Source organism: Meriones unguiculatus, chromosome 20 (genome assembly GCF_030254825.1).
Source record: "Meriones unguiculatus strain TT.TT164.6M chromosome 20, Bangor_MerUng_6.1, whole genome shotgun sequence".
NCBI lineage: Eukaryota > Metazoa > Chordata > Mammalia > Rodentia > Muridae > Meriones > Meriones unguiculatus.
Window position 1 is genome coordinate 3,365,415 of NC_083367.1, and position 22,251 is coordinate 3,387,665.

The 22,251-nt window shown below is 44.1% G+C and overlaps 1 protein-coding gene across 1 annotated transcript in view; it reads left to right on the forward strand.

Moving 5' to 3' along the window:
- LOC132649581 (grainyhead-like protein 2 homolog) overlaps positions 1 to 22,149 on the forward strand; it is a 50,760-nt gene extending 28,611 nt beyond the window's left edge. The window contains exons 6-10 of the mRNA XM_060373658.1: positions 2,053 to 2,084; positions 8,310 to 8,404; positions 11,446 to 11,531; positions 20,249 to 20,313; positions 22,035 to 22,149. Of these exons, the coding sequence (XP_060229641.1) occupies positions 2,053 to 2,084; positions 8,310 to 8,404; positions 11,446 to 11,531; positions 20,249 to 20,313; positions 22,035 to 22,149 (393 nt within the window). The remainder of the gene's footprint in view (positions 1 to 2,052; positions 2,085 to 8,309; positions 8,405 to 11,445; positions 11,532 to 20,248; positions 20,314 to 22,034) is intronic.
- The last annotated feature ends 102 nt before the right edge of the window (positions 22,150 to 22,251 follow it).

Genomic DNA, 22,251 nt, shown 5'->3' on the forward strand with positions numbered 1-22,251 from the left:
TGTGAGCTGTTATTAGAGCATTGTTGACAACAGGACAGGAGAAAGCTCCTCATCTGCCTGTTCAAGTTGTGGTGTCTGTGAAGCAGACTCGGTCAGTGCACATATCGCCACCTAGTGGTGAGAGGTAAAACTGTTTCATACATTTCATACATACATTTGCCCAGAGGAGAGAAATTAAGATCTTGTCAACAATTTTTTCCTTAGCAAATTAGTAGTTCTCATTGAGTGGATAAATCATTAGTCATCTGAGGGAAAAAGAGTGTTAGATCTTCCTTCAAAAACACAATAGCCAAGTCCTATGGTTATATCTACAAATGAAATGAAGGATTGGAAATCAAATAAATATTCAATAATCATTATGACAGCTTAGTTTTGTGGAAGATTATGCAGACACTGAAATTTAATGATGAAAACTATGCATCCACAGGAGAATTAATTATGATTTTGTTCAATAAAAACTAAAAGGGTACTGGTGTGCTGGGTCTAGCACTCCAGTGCTGACGGAGCTGAACTGGAGCTTGCTCAGGGTTTTTCCTGTGCTAACTGAAGACTGGTCCTCTATAAGGGAAGGTTTACAGAATTCTCGGGTGATGCTGATGTTATTTCCTTTACTCTTTAAGGTTACTTCTCCCAAGGGAGAAATGAAAACTGGAGAAGAAAGAAAAGATGTTTCTTAGCATCAGCCCGAGTTTGTTTTGGCCATACTAATTGGGACTTTAATTTTGCCTCGTTTTGTTTTCTTTTGAATCCAGAATCCTTAGCTGAAAGGATTGTTTTGAGAAATAGGAGCATTATGACAAACTCAAGTCCCCTCACATTCTAAGTGCTGGGACTTGACATCAGCCTGATTTCTCAATCTTGCAGCTTCTCCTTTTTCTGGAGAATGTTTTATATAGTGACAAGGCAGCTGTACAACCAGAGGATCATGGTGTGTGGGGGGGTTGCATGTGTGCATATGCATGAGTGTGTGTGTGTTTATTTGTTTCTCGGTTCATGATATAATATGATAATAAATATATTCATACTTTTTGCATGGAGTACATTTCTACTAAAATTCATTTTAACATTTCTATCTTGTCTTATTACATAGGAACCAATATATAAGAGGAAAGAATATGAATATTGTATCTTTTCCAGAAAAGACAGCCAGCAAGGCTGTGTGTGTGAGAGAGAGATGGTTGCCTGCATGTGGCACCACTGTCTGGCACTGTCTGCAGGATACTTCAGTTTCTCTAATTCTGATTGTGCTTGCCACTGCTCGTTCCTAATGACACTTGTCCTTGGAGATCTTCCTTTTGCCACATGACCTTTAGAGCATGAAGAGAGTTAATGAATGAAAAACTGAAATAAAAAGAGGAAGATGTGGCTCCCCTTAAAGTGTGGAGATTTTTATTGTATATGTAAAGGACAAAGCAGGCAGAGGGAGGAGTCCAGGCTGAACATGGCCAGCTGACTAAACGGGCAAGGAGAGAGAAGTAAGAGAGAAGCCAAGAGCTGCCACCAGGTTCAAGAGGCAAAGAAAGCCAAAATGGCTGAGTTACATGCTGTTGGAACAGGAAGTCCAGCCAAGAGAGGAGTGTAGGGGAGGGGTTGGGGTGAGGTATGTTGAGAGGAGCCACAGGTCCTGAGGGATGCTGGCCCGATTTGATATGTGAAATAGGCATCCCAGTTAAATATTTGTCCACCAGTTTCTTTGCTGACAGTTTACCCTTACATTTCTGTGGTGATGGGAAACCAGGGTAAGCCCCCTTTGACGAACAAACACCCGGGAGCCAGCACAGCCTTTCTAAAGAATGTGTTTAGATCTTACCAACAGATTTTCTTATTGTCAGGAGCAACATTTGGCAGAGAGCCAGAGTAACCTGATCAGATCAGACCAGCTTAAGCTAGAAATAGTCACATTTCTGAATTTACTTTATAAAAATCTAACACACACACCATTGCTAATCAAATGTATCTTTTTTCCTCTTCACAGATAGTTTGTACAGTCAGACAACTCATTCAGATTTCTGTTTTATCCTGTCTGACATGAGCCTCTTGTTTTCCCCACAGGTGTATTACAACACAGATGACAAACGAGAAGGGTAAGAGCAGTCCTTCATTCTAAGCACATAATGTTTGTTTGTGGGGTGGCAATGCACCTTCCCAGCCTGGGCCGCCCTGGGCAGGAGATGGGACCTTCCTGTGTGCTGTGACCTAGAACGGAGAGAGGGGCAACAGGTGGTCACCTTTTCCTGCAAGCCCATCTTCTGTGCCTTCCCTTTCTCCCTGTGATCTGCCTTTGACTAAATGGTAATTTTGCAAATGTGGCCCATCCCTTCTAGTGCACTGTTTGTTGAAATCTTTCTGATAGCTCTTGCTTCCCATCGTTTCATCTCAGCACAAGATCTGGTTGAGAGTGTAAAAGCCTTTCCTGCTTTCAAAGCTGCCCGAGACACAAACAGCTCCTGAAGCCTTACTCAAGGTGTTGAATGGGGCCTGAGTAGATTGAGAACCTGTTCACTGCCCTGTGGGTTTGGGGTAGGAAGTTGTCTTCTGTATCTTCCAGATGTGTCTCTCTGGCCCCATCTTTGCAGAGAATATATGCCCACCTATAAATGTTTAGGGGCAGCTAACTCTTCAGTGTAGTTTCTTTCCTTAACTCATTTTATATACTCAGAAGCTTGCAGGTATGAAAGGGCTGTTTTAAGGTCACGAGATGACTCTTCTCGGACACAGTAATGTTGGTAGCACATTCTCACGGGGTAGGTGTTGAGCTGCCTTCTATTTGAATATTGCCAGTGACGAATGCTCTCTGCATATGAGGAAGCTCATTATATTATTTCTAAGAGCTGGGTGGTTTCAGCTTTTAGAGTTTAAAGGAGGAAAACTGTACTTTGGCTTATTCTTTTGGAACAACATAGGGCAGAGGCAGGGGCAGATGCCAGAGCTGTTCCTCTGTGGCCTCTACCAGTTAGAGAATGTCATTTAGGCTTCCAGTCTCTTGAATGACACTGCCTATGTTTAGTATGATCTTCTCTGGTTAATTAATTCTTTTTGGAAACATCCTGACAAACATACCCAAGAGTGTGTTTTACAAATCTTCTTAGGGTCTCTCATTTCATATTGGTTAACAGTTGAGATTATCATAGCACGTTCTCTCTGATAACAGTGTTCAACTTCTGTCCATTCACTCCTGCTCTGTTCTCTGGATAAGCCTTTTCCACCCTCAACATTCAAACTTCTATTCTTCCCTGAAACTGTTCTTAGTTAAAATATAATTTTATCTTTTAATATCTTAATTTCTCTCATGGGAGACTACTAAATTTATACAACAACAGCAAAAAAGGAGCATTTTGCCTCTGTGTAGGTTTGTGTACCAGTTGCATGCGTATTGCCCATGAAGGCCAGAAAATGGCATTGAATCCCTGGAACTGGAGTTACAGATGATTATGAACTGTGCTATGGATGCTGGAAATTAAACCCAGGTCCTCTGGAAGAGCAGCCAGTGCTTTTAACCTCATAGTTCCCCAGCCTGACCACTAAGTTGGTTTTGTTTTCTTTTTATTTGCTTTTGTTTTCTGAATACATGTGTTTAGAACCTCCTGAATTGCAGATTATGTTGGGAACTCTCTTATAATCCAAAGGCTATATTTTTCTCTTAAAGCAGGCTAAAACCACATTCATTCCTTAATACATATTTTATGCTTATTGTTTGCATTAGTTGTGTATACCTAACATCCCAAGATAAATTTCCTACAAACCATAGTCAAACTTTCCCATTCCTATGTAAAACACTTCATAATTGGTGAAGGAAGTATAGCTGATATTGCTGGCTTTATTCCTGAAGCAGAAGTTTTCAAGTGACAGACCAAGGGCCAGATCTTCTTTTGGTGGGGGTGGGGGTGGGCAGGGTCTCAGTCTGTAGCCCTAGCTGCCTGGAACACACCATGTAGGCCAGGCTGGCCTTGAGCTCACAGAGATCTTCCTCCTGAGTGCTGGGATTAAAGGTGTGTATGCCACACAGCCTCACCCATTTTGAATGGTCTACAGACTAAGATGGTTTCTATAGTTTAAAAACCTCCAGTGAAGACTGGCATTACATGATCAGTGATATGAAGTACACCCGAGCCTCTGCAAGGAATGTTTTTCTGGAACACAGCTGTATTAGTTCCTTCATGTGTTCTCTATGGTTTCTTTGGTGATACAGCAGCAGAATTGAGTGTTACAGTAAGAATCTGAAAAACCTTTGCTGCTGGGCCCTTTTTAGACAAAGTTTGCCACCTTCCGTCTCAGAGGAAGACACTCTCAAAGGAATTAAATTAAATAACCCCCAGGCTGCTTAGGACTGGAACTTGTCCAGGACCAAATCTCTAAAATCAGTTGTAAATCCTTTAAGTATTGATTAGAAAGACAAGCATAGTGGCTCATGCCTCTAGTCCCAGAAATCAGGGATCTGAGGCAGGAGGATCAAACGTTTTGGCTAGCCCAGTCTGTCTAGAAAATAAAAACTCCCATTTCAAAAACAGAAATGGGTAGTTTGTTCTTTTTATCTTGGGACAGAAATAATCAAATTTCAGTTGGTTGGAACAAACAAGTGATTAGACCTATGAATTCTAATCTTTAAATCACATATTTTATAAAGAGACAGCATGGCGTCATGAAAAGAATGTTGGCTTGAGCTCAGGAAGCCAAGCCCATCCTCTGGACTGTTGTTTATCCACATGAAGCCTCATCCAGCCTAACCTTCCTGTCCCTAACCTCCATGTCCTCAGGTCTATACTGAGGGTGCTGTAGAAGGCTCTCTCTCTTACATCCCCAGCATTTGGCATTTTGCTTAGTGGTATTCCTGAGATAAAGTTCACAGGGAGTGTTATAAAGGGGAACTTTAGGAGAGTGTGAAGTGATTGTGCAGACCCATCAGCCTGTCTTTTGCAAGCTAAGTGGCCAGTGACCTACCTGTAACTCCACTGGTCTCTCCATAAGAATTGCCTGTGTTGTTGCGTAGTCATCCATTCCAAGGACAGCCATGTCCTGTACTTCCATACATCTATGGTTGAGCAATGTGGGCAGGTTAGTGCCTCTGTGTTAATGCATGCTGGGTCCTTGGCTATTGCTATATGTTAAAGTAATAGCACTCCCTGGATACCTTGGCTAGGTTCTGAATGCTTTTATGTGTATTCTTTTCATAATAGGAAATCTGGGAGATTTCCTATTATCTCCCAGATTTCCTATTATCTGCCATTAACAGTGAGGAAAAAGGCCTTGAGAAATTTGGAAACGTCTTCAAAGTTGTCTAGCTGGTACATGATAGAAGCACAGGTTGAGCCAGTGCCTACCCATAATTCCCAGCACTCACCAATGTGCCTCCATTGCCCCGTTTCCTCAATTCTAGACCCATGCATGGCTGAGGGGAAGGCACAGGGGTGGGGGCTGGGCATATCCTATTGTGTAAGCTTTCTGGTCTTTACCAAGGTCTAACCTTGTTTCATCTCATGAGCTCTCCTGGCAGGGCAGACAGATCTCAGAGCTCTGAGGACACCGTGTGTGCTCATCTAGCCCTGAGGAGGTACTAACATCAGTGGCATTGTCACAGCAGCCATCAGGACGATGGATCAGGCCAAGCTTGTGATTTTGAGTTAGCTTCACTGTTTGCGGTAGTTAAAGAGGCTGGAGAATAACCCGCAGAGCGTGTCTGTGCCTTGTGCTCTCCAGAAGTTTCACCATAAGTCCTGGTAGCTTTGTAGCCCTCTCCATCCTTGCTCTTGTATCAGACCTAACATTTCTCAGGATTTTTTGGATGAATCTTAATATTGTTTGTTGCTTCCAAGGGTCTTGTTTTCCTTGTGATTAACCCCACAAACCTATGGCTGAGTATGCTGCTGGCCCTGGGTTTTTCTAACTGATGGCCTCGTGATGGAGATGATGTCAGGGAAAGCTCTGCTCTGTTGCTCTCTGATCCTTTGAAAATGATTATATAGTGTCACTGAGCTGGGCACAAGAAGGCCTTCAGCCTGCATTCTTCTCATTAGAATGCGGGCAAGTCATAGCTGCCTTGTTTGGTTTTGCTTTGAAAAATAAATGAAACTACTGGATTCATAACATATAAAACTTACTGACTCCTACTGGGTTTATAGATTTGAAAGTGTTTGGCCTCCCAAGAGAAATGTGGTTTATCTGAGATACTATTTTAATGACAAAGCCTGCTGTGGCTTGGATTAAGTTGTTCTCAAAAGTCAACTGAACTGGAAAAAATATAAATGAATCTTACTTTGTGAAGCAGCTTGACTCACACAGCATGAGAAGGTATCTGATAACATTTCAGGCAATTTACCAGTTATTAACCTAATAGTGCCTGGCTGCTATGTGTATGGATTTTTTTTTAATCTTCTAGTTCTAAGTTCATGGTCACTAGTTCATGGTCACTACTATTACAGTTCTAAGTTCTTGGTCAGTTCCAAGAGGAGACAGTATCATGCCTGCTTTTATGACAAAGCAGCAAGGGCAAGGCAGAGGCAGCAGTGTTCTAAAAGTTCTTTACTGCCTTCAGGTGAGACCTGAGTCGTAGTTTTTTCCTTAGCTGTTTCTACTGTTTGACATAGAGGAAATAAAATAAGATGGCTCTTGATAGGCTATCCTCAAAAGCATCTCAGATTTCTTGGGTAGCTCTTTCATGAGATGGTTCCCTTGAAGGTGGCACATGCGAATAGCCTTTTTTCCTATTAGCTGAATCACAGTGTGGAAGGCTGATAACACATTTGAGCCTTCTGTCATTGTGGACACAAGGGCTAAGATTGTTCTTATTCAGCTGCCTCAGAGTGCTCGGGACGTAAGTGAGCAAGGCGGAGATGTGTGTTAAGAAACTCAGTTGGCTGATGCTCCCTTTGGAGGTAAATTAAGTACCGTTGGTTTTAGTGATATAAGCTTCCAACATGGATAGGAATGTTTTCAGACTGTCCCAGGTAGTGTGCATGTGCTTTTATAAGCTGGGTCCCTACCAACCCGACTTGGGAAGTGTTGAATGGCTCTCTGGTGGCAGGAAGCTCACTCAGGCAGGAGTCACAGTTTTGTGTTACCCGCAGGACTGGGGTTAATTACTGTGTCCATCTCCTATGTGAGACCAGGAGGTAGTGAGCTGTTTGCTCTGGGTGGAAAATCTAGTCTTCTCTGTTCTTGCCCTCAGCCTGTGATCATCAGCATCTTCATTGTCTTCATCTAGCACTTTGGTGGTGCTTCCCCTCAGTCCCCAACACTCATGGAATTCTCCCGGGAGCCTCCTGTAAATTTAGCATTTTTATTATTTTTTAAACCATGTGTGCATTGCATGTGGGTATGTACACGTATGTGCAGGTGTTAGTGGAGGTCAGATGCATTGGATCCCTCGGAGCTGGAGGACAGAAAGCTTAGCCCCCTGCTATGGTGCTAGGAACCTAACTCTGGTCCTCTACAAGAGCAGTGTACAGCCTTTATTGCTGAACCACCTCCCCAGCCTCCTTTTAAATTGTATTAAAGTAATTAATTTTTATTTGCACATAATATTTGTACTTATTTATCTGGTGTGGTACGATCACTTGACAGTGTAAATAGTGTATACTGATCAATTTGGTGTAATTAATACTTCTAGTTCCTCAAATATTATCATTTCTAAGTCAACAGCCTCCTTTTAGGAGACTGAGGAGCAGGGAAGTTGAGCAACATGCCAAATTTGTACAGTAATAAACTACAAAGCAGGGATTTTAAATCCATCGAGGTGGTCTGACTGCTGAAGTCCTGTCCTAACCATTCTGCTAAGTGATTGCTAGACACTGCCTCATGGGCTAGTCTTCAGAGAAATGATCATTTTCTACAAGTCTGCATCTACGCCTGCGACTAAAGAATTGTAAATCTCCACTTTTCTGATTTCTCTTCTAATTCCCTTAGTCTGTCTGGAAAGCATAAGAACTTTGAAAGCAAATGCAGAACTGACTCCAGAGAGAATGTTCTGGTCTCAGTGGAGTGGGTTGAACCTTCACTGTGGCAACCAGGAAAGGGAGAACTGTAGGAAGCCAGGACAGTCTTCAAGAGAGGTCTGTTGAACTGGCCTGTGTTGTCTCCTGTCGGGAGCTCACCGTGGATGTGAGAGGCTGCTGCAACTTGGGTGCCATCAGCTTTTCCGTGGTCCTGACCTTCTGAACAGAAAAGGAGAGGCAGGCTCAGCAACCTCCCTTTTGTGGCTCCATCTTTCTCCCTCAGTGGGGATGGTGGTGTAGAGCCTGCAGGGGAGGACAGGTTAGTACCCTGTGGTGTGACACTCTCTGATGTATTTAACCATTTCTGCCTGTCTTCTCCAGCAGCAGCGTCCTTGTTAAATGGATGTTCAGGCCCATGGAAGAGGAGTTTGGTCCGACACCGTCTAAGCAGATTAAAGAAGAAAACGTAAAGCGAGGTATCTCTCCTTCCTGTGTGCCACTGGTGTGAAGGTTAGGGAGTGTCTTGTCAAGAACTCACTCCCTGAGACTGAACCATTCCCAATCCTGGTGGGCTTTCCCTCATATGGGAGGTTACAGGCTTTTCCATTACAGGCCTTGGAGGAACGGTTATGTGGCTCCCAACTCCTCCAGCAGGGAAATACATAGTTCAGAGGACATTGGCTCTGTGAGTGCGTCTCATGAACCAGTGATTCAGAGATATTCAATAGATAAAACAATTAACAACAAAAGGTTGGGCACGGCCATATGAGATGGTGGCTCCCAGTTCACCATCACTTGTTTTCACCTCCATTCCTTGGTGTCTTTTCCTCCCTGACTTTACTTAGGAATAGGGCAGAGTCATAGGGAAACCAGGAGTCACACTGGTGTGTGGAATTATATTTACAGCCTGGTAGCTGGTCCAATAACTATTTTTCAAAGCTTGTGAAACTGCCACCAAAATTGCCACTACAAATTGTATTGGCCTATAAGTAAAAGTTAAGGTATGGCTTCTGAAACTTTGAATTCAGACACAGAGGGCGCTGTAACCTACCAGCGGTAAAAACCACCTCCACGCTACCTCCAAGAGCTTCTCTTTGGAGAAGGATGGAGACATCACTGGGCCCTTGCTCTTAGCAGTCGCTCAAGAAGAATGGTGACAGTTAACAGCAAAGCCATCGTTACAGGTTGTTTTTCCTTTGCAGCCACTTGTCAGGGTAACTGGGTCAGAGTCATTTTGGGGCTCCACAAGAGGCTGCCTGCCTTTGGCTGTGTGATGTCTGGGATGTTCAGTGCTGGTTCCTGTTGTGGTTGGCAGGATTGTTGCCATTGGTACACCCCAGAATAAATCTAATGAAAACTGGCTCTGTGGGCAAGCCCTCTAACGGTCTGGAGCCCAGTATGGCCTCTAGGCTAGCTGTCAGCAAGCCTGACAGGGGAAGGCTGAGACTGCCCCACCTGCTCAACAAAACAGAACAAAATGAAGCACCTGAGCTCTTACCAGCCACCCCTGAGCAACAGGAAAAGCAATGGTTCAAGCTGAGGCTATTTATTAGTAGTGCTAATTTTAATAGAATGTAATCTCTCTAGGGTCATCCTGATGGAAGTTGCTCTTTCCCTCTCTTTCTGTTGTTGAGAGCACCAAGTGATGGTGAACTGGGAGCCACCATCTCATATGGCCGTGCCCACAGGTGCATCAAGAAGTTACAGAATTTCCACCAAGTAATAGCTACCAGTATGTCTTCCTCTTGAGTTTACTCTTCCTTATCTGGATGTAGCCAGGGTCCGCATTCTAAGTATTTTTCTCACACTGTTCACATTGCCTCCTTTTCTGATAGCCTTTGGGTTCTAGGCAGCTTAACTGACATGGAAGTGATGCAGGATTGCTTCAAGGGACTAAAGTTGTAAACTTGTAGGAAATGCAGTCAGTCTGCATATTTACTCGGCACTTCTGTTTTGATGTTTGATAAAGAAGGCACCCGTGCCCAAGTCTGCCTCTCTCCTTCCTCTGCCTCTCCTCCCGTTACCACAGTCACCACAATCTAGCTGAACATTCACAGGCCACAGAAGGGAGTTTGGGCAGAACCCTTGTCAATGTGGCCTTTATATGCACAGCTTTAAGAAAGCCTTTGGGACGGAGGGGGAGGGGAGACATGGAGTTTGGATTTGGCTGATTTCATTTCCCAGTCCTGCCTTTGTTTTTCTGCCGATGGTGATGGTAGCTAGGTGGATTTAAGATGATAGTTGAGATGTAGGCTCACCAGTGTTTTGCTGTTATTGTTTTTGCCTGGGGCAGTTTTCCCTAGTGTGGACAGATGAGGGGTTTCAGCTTTTTCTTCCCTTGGGTGGGAAGTTATGCTGCTGCCAGAGGATAAAAAGAGTAGCCCTCTGGAATGCCGGACTGCACCTGAATGACAGTGGCCAGTTTTTTGTTTGTTTGTTTGTTTGTTTGTTTGTTTTGTTTGTTTTTGTTTTCTGGAAGCTGCCCTTTCAGCATGATTGCTGGAGTGGTGGGCACAGGAGGAGGGCTCAGTGGTCAGGGGAAGCAGAAGCAAGGGTGACCATGTTTGTGGGACCCCACAGGTGCATCTTAGCCTCCCGAGGTCCATTTACATTGCTGAGATCGGCAGTGCCTGCCCATCTTAGCCTGCACACTCCCCAGTTCAGAGCTCTTACAGAGAAGTGAAAGGAAAAGCTATGCCCTCGCTGGAGGGCACAGGGGCCACACCTACTTCCTGGTTGCTTCTGTAGGTTGAAGACTGAGCCTCTCTGTGTGCTGGGCCTAGATGAAGCCTACCACATGGACCTTATTTCCCAGAACTGGCAGCAGGCACCTATGTGCTGGATGCTAGTGTCCTACTTCACAGATTATCCAGGCAGGGAAAGATTAAGTCATTAGGGTCACAGCAGGGGCTGAGCTGGACTTGCACCCAAATCTGTGATTCTCTGCATCCTAAGTTCTTCCTGGACTGTCCTAGGTGCTACCCTGGTACCCTTCCAAGCCTGTGCAGGAGAATGTCTGCCTGACCTTCTCTTCTCCTGGTGTCATTCCTTTCTAGATTTGGTGCTTCTATGCTCTTCACAACTCAGAGATACTTGAGTATCTTAGCCTTCTCCCTCACCTCACCATGGTAGGAGCTGTCTGGAAAGCATCCTCTTTTTGGCTCTTTCTTTATGACTCTCACAATGGTGTCTAGGTCATCTGGTACCTGCCTGTCTCTCCTAATGGACCATAAACTCCCTAAAGGCAGAGAATGGGGTCTATTAGCTCTCTGCCTCAACCTCAGCTCTTGGTATATACAGCCTATGGCACCCAGGAGCCTTCAGTGGTATTCACTGAATGAGCACAGGGAACAGTAGTCATGAGGAGACTGTGTGCCTTTCTTGAGAAACTAAAGTATGGATCTAGGTGTCAGAGCTGGTACATCCCAGTAGTCATTGGCCTTTTGGCAGAGCAGGTGGTGTCAGCTTGAGACTCCCATGTGACAGGAGTCACGCTGGCTGTCCCCTTCTCTTGTAGTGCTTTTGTATGTGCGGAAGGAGAGTGATGACGTGTTCGACGCCCTGATGCTGAGATCGCCCACAGTGAAGGGCCTGATGGAAGCGGTAAGCCACAGCCCCCTCAGCCTCCAGAGTCCCTGCCCTGCCACCTGGGCAGAACTTAGGTGGCTCCAGAATCAGAAAGAAAGTGAAGAGTCGAGTTCTTTGTAAATATCCATGTCTGTGTCAGCCTATCAGCGTGTTAAGACAGACTTTTGGAATAACAGCCAAATTCCTATTGGTTCCAGACTAATCATCCCAGTCAGATGCTTTGGAGGAAGGATAACATGGGGCTTTTGTTTATCTGTTTTAATAAAACCAAATTAGGTGCATATAGTGTACAAATAAACACAAACCAAAAAATGTATGGTGCCTTGCTGGCTTGGGTAGCGTATTCCAAAGTGGAGAGAGGACATGTTGGTTATGGGGAAAGATCTGCTGCAGAACTGCAGTGGTTTGAGATGATTCTCCCCTTCTCTCCGCTGCCCTAGGCCAGGGTTAGCAGCACGACCTAGGGAAAGCTGTGTTTTATTCACACGCTGTTCACCTAGCTTTGACTGTGCCTCAGTATGAGCAGTTTCAGAGACAGCTGTGCAGTAGGGGATAGGCTGTGGCAGTGATGGGGACCAGCGCTGCCTCTCACCTCTCCTGGGGGCTGCTGGTCTGAGAAATGCATCGGATGGGATATTTGGGCTTATGGCTGAACACTGCAGTACATGAGGAAGTTCCTATGTGTAGACCACATAACACAGTGGCCTGAGATCACTTTCATTTGTACTTTTCCCTGGTGTGTGTCCATGCTAGAACATGCTACAAACCAGCGCTTCCTTCTCTTTACTGGCAGAGTAATCATTCACTGTATGAACACAACATACTTCATTTTTTTTCATTCATTCAGCTGACAGGTCCATGTGCTTTTCCTTCTTGGGGTGCTCCTGAGAATGCCCTGCTGTGAATGCTCATGGGCTACTTTCTGTTTGGACATCTGTTTCCAATTCTTTAGGAGTATATACAGAGTAAAACTGGCAGGAAGACACAAAATGCCCTCTATTACACGATTCAATTTATCAGTAATGTCCAGAATCAATGACTTCTGGGAGAGAGAAAGCAGGCAAGTTTGCCATGGGTTGGGGAGCAGAAGGAAGATCTACACTAGTGCATTTCCTGTGGAAGTGATGAGAATGTTTTGGAACTTGAGAGAACAGCTGTGTGATGTTGTGAATGTATTGTGAGTGTCTATCTACAGTTCTGAGTAGTAATCAGAAAAAAATTAGAAGAATGTGGCCACGGTGGGTTTCATACTGCTCCCACCCTGGCATTTCATGACCCTGGTCATTCTGAGCAGAGCAACACTGTCACTCTCCAGAAAGCGCAGGAGGAGGCTTGGCAGCTTTTTATTTGTCGTGACTTGTGGGGACTATTGATTTCTATTCTACTCAGAGCAGAAACAAATCCAGAAGCAAATGCAAGAAAGACTATGGAACTTCTAATGAACTATGATTTTTGTTGTTTGTTTTGTTTTGAGACAGGGTCTTACTGTGTAGCCCCAGCTGACCTGCAATTCACTGACTGTATAAGCAAGGCTGGCCTATATAATTCAGAGATCCACCTGCTTCTGCCCCGGTAGTGCCAGGACTAAAGGCTGTGTCACCACCATCATGGGCTCTGAATTTTAAACTGATTAGAAAGAACAGATACTACAAAAGCCCTAGAAGGGATGGACCAGGATTTTTTTTAATGACCTTGAAATTGCTGAAGGATGGATAAATGGTCTACAAAATAATGTAAAATAGTCAGATTTCTCTGAACATCATTGTCCACTTCCATACCTTAGTCTGGTTTTTAAGAGCAGATAAAATAATTGTTTATAGGAGTATCTAGAGGTTATTTCAATGCACATTCTTAGTCCTTCCTGCTGAAGAGGCAATGTTGCTGAAGATTCAGGCTGACCTGGATTCTTGCCTCACCTTTCTGAGCACAGGGATTATGGGACTGTAAGCATATACCACGAGGCCTTGTAGGAATCCATATTTAACCAACTCCTAGAACAGCCTGAGGGATGGATACCACAGATCTAGAACAGGTTTGAACTGCTGTGCTATGCTGGGATCCTGCTTTGGTCCTTGGTGTTTTTTTTTTCCTTCTGTAACCTCTGTCTACTTTCATAAGTACCCTGAAGATGTGTTCACACTGGACCACTGTGGAACAAAAGGTCACTTCACCTACTCAACAGCAACTTTTCTAACTTTTCAGCCTCCCTTCAACTCCTGTGTTGTTTTGGTAGATGGTAAATGGGGGTGAGGCAGGGGAATGGGTAGAGAGATCTGCAAGCCTTGGAAACTTCAGGTTCCCTCCATGGCTTTAGTCATAGTCCTCAGGCAATTCTGGCTTCATCTTCCTTTCAACTTGGAACAAAAAAGTTTCCTTAACGTTTAACACAAACTACCTGCTTGCTTCTGGAGTGTTACAAGTGGGAAAGGTGGTCAAGAAGAGCCTTTTCAGGGTCCACAAGTGGGCTGGTAGTGATCTACAAACCAAGTTCATCGACCTTAGGGGTGTCAAGACCACAGGCTCTGTCGAAGGGGACCATCAGCGTGTGATGGAGATGGTGTCTTTTGAAGAACACTAGAGCTTACTAATGTAGTTCTCTTTTTAAAAATGATTTATTTGTTTTATGTGCATTGGTGTTTTGCCTGTATATATGTCTGTGTAAGTGTGTCAAGTCACTTGGAGCTGGATTACAGTCAGTTGTAAACTGCCATGTGGGTGTTGGGAATTGAACTCAGGTCCTCTGGAAGAACAGGCAGTGCTCTTAACCACTGAGCCATTTCTCCAGCTAATGTAATTCTATCCTGAGTTGATTTGTGTCTCTGTGTGAGGTAGGAAAACTGACTGGAATGTGGATCCGCCGAGAACCAGGATATTTTATTATACTCACATTTACCAGTACATGTTTGTATGTTATAATAAATATGTACATGGGTATATAATATGCATGTGTAATGTATGTGTATTCCTATATATTGTAATATGTATGCATAAAATGAATACATAAATTTATACATCATCTCTCCATATCTAGAATTTGTTTCACAACTTTCCATAATACTAAACTTCATGAGTACTCAAGTCCATGTATTTTATATAAAATAGCATATTCCTACGCAACTTCGGCAATCCTCCATCTGCTTTAAACCATCCCTAGTTACACTACCTGATGAATGTAAAAGCTATGTAGATAGCATTGTTTAAGAAGTAATGGCAAAAAATGTCTATACATATTCAGCACAAGCACAACTTTTATAAAATACTTTTGATCTTTAGTCACTTAACCCTGTGGGTGCTGCCTGCAGTTATCGAGGGCAGACTGTATAGATGTCCGTATTGTTAGTGGCATAAATATGGGTGATATGTGCTTGTGTGAAATGAATCCACATATGTAAACGTGTCAAGAGTACAGTAGAGTGGTCAGTATTCCCTGTCTTCAGCCATGACTCTGTTACTTGGATATATGCTCCCTTTTACTTATTTTATTGCAGTTTTGTCATTAGCATACAAGACATTAGATTAAAACATTTTTGAATGAAGTGAGTTTTAGTACACTCTCCTCCCTCAGTCTTCCCACCTCTTGTCCCCAACCTCTGGCAACCTCCTTCAGTCTCTTTTCTTCTTTCATGTCATACGTTTTTTCTGGTTTTGTTTTTAAAGTAGTCTTTTACTTTTTAAAAAAAGAAAATAATTATTGACAGTGATGAAATGTGACTCTGTCACCTAAAAAAAATACAACTGTGTTTCCACCCTTCCTTCAGGTGTGAACTGGTATTTGAATCAGAAGGTACCATATCAGACAGATTCATGAACAGTTCCGAGGTGGTGACTTTCTGTAGCCCACATGGATGTCCTACAGCCTGTGAGCCAGGCCACATGATGGGTGCAGTAGCTCGGTTAGCTAGAAGGTGGTATGCTCACTTTAAAAAAACTGGTGTTTGTGTGTATGTGTGTGCACATGTGTTTTCATCAGTGAGCATGGGCTGTGTCATGTGTGGAGGTCAGAGGACAACACTGAGGTCACTTCAGCTTCCCCCTGATTGAGACAGGCTCAGTCTCTGCTGTAGCACCTGCTGCAAGTCCATGGGAGCTCGGCCATTGCAGGTGTGCACTGCAGCATCTGGCTAAACGTGCAGTTTGGACATCCAGACTCAGGTCCCCATGCTGTGTGGCAGGCACTTTAACCACTTAACCACTGAGGTGTGTGGGCTTGCTGTTTCTTGAGACTGTTTCAGAGCTTGCCTGGCTCTTACCACAAGCATACACAGCAGCAAGCAAAAGATCATACCTCCTAACTGTGCTACTTCCTGTGGGCCAAGCATTCATACACACTAGTCTAGGGGGGCCATTCCTGAAACCACCACATAGTAACCTTATGAAGAGTGAACTTTGACCACAGAACCTCGGAGCTTGTTCTGGAGGTCAGTGAAGCCACTCAGACCTCAGGGCTCTTGCACATGCTGTCCCCTCTGCCAGGATGCTCTTCTTTCATATCACGATGTTGGGGCTGCTCACCCCCAGCTCGTGGGGCCTGTCAGACCACTCACATAAATAACACCTCTTCTCTGTGTGCCTCCACCTGCTTTATTTTATTTCAACCTGGTGTCTTGATCAGTTTTTATTGTCAACTTGACATGACCTAGAGTCACCTAGGACAAGGGACCCTCAGTTGAAGAATTGCCTGAGACAGACTGGCTTTCGGCCATTTCTGTGAAAAATTGTCTTGACTGATGAATGATATGGGAAGACCCAGCCTGCTGAGTCAGCACTGTCTCTAGACGGCTGAGCAAGAGCCAGTCAGAAAACCAGTAAGCAGCTTTCCTTTCTGCCTTTCTGCTTTACTTCCTGCTTGAGTTTTTTAGCTTCTCAGTAACAGACTGGTATTTGAGGTATAAGAGGAAATAAACTTTGTCCTCAAGTTGCTGATGGTCAGAATGTTTTGCTACTGCAAGAGGAAAGAAGCCAGACCACCTGGCATACCTAATATTGGTTGGGTGTTCCTTCCTTCTTTTCTCCAGTAGAATATACAGTCCCGAGGGGTTTGTTTCTTGCTGTCAGTTGCATATCCTCAGGCCTTGGGCACAATGTTTGTTGCAAATGTTTGCTATTCGCAGAGTATGTCCCACCATGCTGAGTGCTACAGGCTCCTTTTAATTATTGTCATACTCCTATGAACATGGCATGGAAATAGCATCATCACCATTTTACAGATAGGGAAAATGAGGCTGGAAGACATAGGTGCCTCTTTTACCAAGCTCTACCCCAAATGGTGGCACCACCCTAAGCTCTCTATCAACTCAAGTCTAGGTAGGCAGATGTCCATATGTTTACATAAAAGAAGAATAAACAATGCCAGTCACACAAAGAGTAAAGGGAAAGCAAGAATCGATAATAAGCATCTGGGAAAGAGGCGGGATAGACAGTTGATTGATCAGCCCTTTGCCAAGTACATGCTTTGGAGAGTGGAGAGCCTAATTACTGAAAAGAGGAGCCAGGAATCGATTCCTTTTTCTTTTAGAAAAAAGGGCGACTGAACAGACATGAGACTACTGCTGTTGAGTAAGCAAACTTTTTCACTTGAAAATTAAAAAGAAATTGCAAGTGACACTAACCAAAGCCAAATCTTAGAAGGCAACTGAGTGAGAATAATTAGGTGAAAATACTGGGGACTCCATCCTCCCCCTCCCCCTTCCCCCCAGCACACGTACACATGCAGCAAGCACTATGCACAGAAAGGAATGCTATCCAGGGCTTCCTACTTTTTTGTGCCATGGGTGCCTTTTGCAATTTCAAATCCATTGACTCTTTGAGAGTGCTTTTAAGTATCTAAACTAAAACAGAATTACAAAGAAAAGCAATGGCATTATGAAAGGCAGTCACCAAGATGGTAGAAAGTGTCTGTGATGTAGGATAGTGCATCAGATATGATGTAGGGATAAGATGAGTAGCACCCAGTGTGGTGGGTGAGTGCAGCCCATACTGTGAAATGCATACAGAAAATTTTAAAGATTCATTATTTTGTGTGTATGTCTGTGCACATCTGTCCCTACTGATGAGGAAGTAGTGAACATCCTTGTGGAAATAGAACCCGAGTCCTTTGCAAGAAGAACAAGTGCTCTTGGCCTCTGAGCCAGCTTTCCACCCTGCAGGCCGAATGCTAATGCACCACAAAATATCCGTGATCCACACCACCAAAAAACAAGCTAGTTGCTGTGTGGGAAAGGCATAGAAAGGTTCTGGTTTGAGGCTAATTTAAGTATGGGTGTATGTATGTTGTCCTATCCGAGTTCTGTGCATCGTCTTGCTGTGGCTCTGGCCAGCTATGCTGAGGAAGTAATCAGGAAATAATGTGGAAGCAGGCTGCTCTCAAGGAGTTTCTGAGAACTAGTTCTGTTCACTGAGTGGTTCTAGATCCCCAGGGAATGAGTAAGGAAGTGAGGTCACTCTTGAGAGCCTTGCCATTTCAGCAAGAACTGAATTCAGTTCAGAGCTCAAAAGACAGAGCTAGCTCACCATACCGGGTTCCTCTCTCTCTCCCTCCTCCCTCTCCCTTCTTCCATCTCTTTCTGGGTCTCATGTGTCCCAGGCTGCCTTCAAAACTTGCTATGCAGGGGAGGTTGACCTTGAACATATGCTCCACCTGCAGTGCTGAGATTGTACAGATACCCTTCACACCCAGTTTATGTGGTCTTGGGGCTCAAACCTAGCCTTGTGTATACTAGGAAAGCACTCTTATCAACCTGTCTAAAATGGAAGTGGCTCCCTTTTATTGCATATGCAAATAGGACACCAAGGGGCTTGCTAAATAGTGTAGGGGCCTCAATGGAAGGAAGAGAGAAGAGAGTAGAGGCAATGTAAAGTATTCCTGAGAGGCTTAACATTTTTTATTAACTTCTCAACTTTTTATTTCTCATTTTATTGAATTATGGTTCAATTGTCTTTATTACACATTATATGACAGAGTATCTTTGGGAAATTCAGTATGTATGTGTATATGCATTTACTATTATATAAACTAGACCAACTGTGTCATTGTAATTTATCTGCTAAATTTCTCCAATTCTGAATTAAGTCTTCCACCATGCGTGTGTGTTTGTGAGACTTCCTGTGTCCATTCATTTCCCTTAGCTTTTGCCTCTCCAGCTGCTACTCATCTGCTTCTCATTTTATCTGCCTATTTGTTTGTTTACATTTTCTGCAAACAGGCCCTTCTAACACAAGGCCTGTTTTCTTTGCTGCCTCCAGGCTCTTGTGAGAAATGTTGCCTTTTCTATTTATTTGCACGTTCATGTGGAAGTCAGTAAACAACTTGCAAGAGTCAAGGTTCTTGCCTTCCACCTTGTGTTTCTGGAGTTGAGCTCACCTGGCCAGCTTTGGTGGTGAGGGCCTTTACCCACTGAGCCATCCCACTGGCCAACAAGTGTGTTGTTTTGTTTTGTTAACTTTTGTTCATTGGGCCTTATTGTGGCTGTGGGGAAACCTCATCAGGACCACCAGTGATGTGCCCCACGCAGGCAAGAGGATACTTGTCTAGTCTGTCTTTATCACCCTGCCTCTCTGTCTTGCTTCTGAGTGTACATATGGTGAAGAGGTCTTTCTGCCCTGTGGTAGGGATGGAAAGGCAGGAACCTAGGGTTCTCTGGAACAAACTTTTCTCAGGATCTCAGCTCATTTGCATTTTTGATAGTTAAATTAAAAGTACTATCCTATCATTATTTTCATTTGAAATTTTTAAGTAAAAGTTCAGTGCAGTTTTCATATGCTTATTGCCTGATTATATTCTTCTTGTATATAATTTTTCTGTTTTTTTTTCTTTCTTCTCTGCCCTGTTCCCCATCGAGTTCTTTTTAACGAAGCAGTTTGCTCTGTATATATTGTTTGTATTTTAAAATGCTTCCGAGCATATTATTTTTCTTTGTGGTATGTTTGAGCTACTGATATTTCAGAATTCCACAGTTATTACTATTCAGGCTTGTTTTGCAGGTGTCATGTCTCCTGGAAAAACTGTACTTAGGATGATGGCTATCTGAAGAATGAACTCATGTTTATCTTTTCCTGTGCTTTCATGGTCTCAGTGGTCTCATCTTTCATATATAAATCTTTTATCCACCTGAACTTTTTCTCTCACTACCTCTTGAGGTTGGTCTGGAGAGCACTCCATCGCTCATGCTGACCTCAGGGCTGGGCTCACAGGGGTGAACCACTGCAAGTGGCTCAGTTGAAATGTGTTTTGATGCATGGCTACCTATTTAATCCAACATTGTGAGTAGATGTTTTTTTTTCCAAGGGATTGGAAATGCCACTTTTATCAAGATTGTTTTGCTGAGTGATTTAAGATCTATCCAAAGGGAGAATCAAAATTGGGATGGCACTAGACATGGGCTCTGACACACTGCGAAGCATGAGCTGCATTTCTCTTCCTTCTAAGGGCAGAGGAAATAATGACTTGGTGAAACTAGTCAGGGCCATAGTTAGTGAGCTGTGACCCTGTGGCTGCTAACGTGGATTGGGGCTCCATTCACTTCTCTACGCCTTATTTTGTTAATCTATAAAGCCAGTGGCTTGGGCTGAATGGTCTCAGCAGTTAGTGCAGGGAAAGTGTTCATCATGAGGTTTCCTGACGTGTCTCATTAGGGGATTGTGCTGTGCTCAGATGTGAGGTCTGAGCTGGAATGCTGTGCTTCCCAGTGTGTCCCTGCTCTCTGCTGACCACTTTCCTGTTATTCATGTTTCAGCTGTCTGAGAAGTATGGGCTGCCAGTGGAGAAAATCACAAAGCTTTATCAGAAGAGCAAAAATGGGTAAGAAAAAAGCTAACTCAGCGAGCTGCCCTGTCTGCAAGGTACATTTTTAATATAGCTTTACCTGTTGTCACATCCGTGGCCCACGATGCTAGCAGTTCAGGCAGGGAGACCCACAATGCATTTCTAACATGTCACCCGAGGTGCTTTCATCTACTGACAGCCTCCCATGGGCGGGAGTAGTCTAGAGGTGGTGGGACATCGGGGAAAATGACGTTGCAGAACTACATGTAGCTCTTCACATTGGCTTCTGAGTGACACAGTACGGACAAAAATTAGCTGAGGCTAAAGGAAATTATTTCAAGGTAATCATTAATGAAATCTCAAATGGGCGTCAGGCTGCTCGCCCACATGGTAAGGAACAGTGAACAGTTAGTCCTTCCTGGTTGGGTGGTGAGGAGCCTCTGGGTTCCCTGCTCCATTTCCTCCTCACAGGCTCACTGAGGAGGAATGAAGCCCAGGGCCTGCTTAAGTATTTGCCCCAGGTCTCACTTTCAGTAAACAGAAAGCATATTCAATGCCTGCAGGGAGGTGGGCCGCTTCAATGGCCTCAAGGAGCAAGTGCTTCCCTCTCCTCTGCCCCTCTTAAGACCTTTCTAAGGCTTCCTCTTTGGGAGTAGGTACCATAAAACTCTTCTGGACCCTTTTCATAAAGAAAATGTGACCTGGGTTCTCGGGCTTTCTGATTTTGCAGTCTTTGGCTGACGGAGCATCAAACTTGAACTCCTGTTAGACACTCGGTGAATGTGTGCTGCAGTTCTTTCCAAGATCAGTGCAGTAGGCTGGGGATACCACTTTGAGTGAAGCCTCAAGTCTTGCTGGCTAGAGAGCTTCAGTGTGGACAAACACACTGCTGATAGCACTGCCTTTCAGCACTGGGCCTGTGAAGGCCTATGCATAAGGCTTTTATCCCAACATCAGTCCACTAAGCGTGGGTGCCTTTTAATTCCGTAAAAGAACAAACTGAAGGTATGGCAGCATCCCTGATGACACCACTATAAAGTGATTCAGGGAGTCATTCTTTCTCAAATGGAAATCTCTTTGGCTAACAAGAGTGAGACAGGCTCAGGCACTTCTCAGTCACAGATAGAGGTGCTGGAGGGACACTTTACTGGTTAGGAGCGTGTGTGGCTCTTCCACAGGACCCTGGTTTCATTCTCAGCACCTACATGGCATCTCACAACTACCTGCAATTCTAGTCCAGGGGATTAAATTGGTCTTCAGAACTCTGAGGGTACCATGCACAATGCACACATACCGTACACAGAGATGCATTCAGGCAAAACACTCAAATATAAGACAAAAGCAAAATTTATATAAAAAAAATCACAGATAGACTCTGGAAGTTGGTTTTCTTGAAACCAAACCACCATGGAGTAGGCAGCCAGGAAGAGGTGAAGTAGCTTGGGGTGAGGCAAAGCCAGCTTTAGACCCAGCTCAGGCGTTCATTGGCTGGGTGAAGTTGGAGAGCCATTGACCTTACTGAGTTGTTTCTTACTTGCAAAGCGCTGCTGATAAAACTTGCCTTTATAGTTGCTGTAGAGTCATATGTAACTTTTACTGTACATGTGTGTTCAGCCAAGGACAGTTGAGGTTTGTAATGAAAATACAGAGGGGCCTAAGAATGTGATTAGTCAGTAGCTTGAAGGCTGCTCTTGCATAAAGCCCTCTGTTCACTGGCTTTGTTTCTTACCCCACCCCATCTCACCCAATTTCGGCAGCATCCTGGTGAACATGGATGACAACATCATTGAACACTATTCAAATGAGGACACCTTCATCCTCAACATGGAGAGCATGGTGGAAGGCTTCAAGATCACGCTTATGGAGATCTGAGCACTGGGCCCAAGTCCCCTTGACAGGAGCTTCCGGTGCACTCCTTCCTGGGAGAGGTGGGCTCGCTGCCCTACAACCTGGAGACCCATCTCACCCATCCCA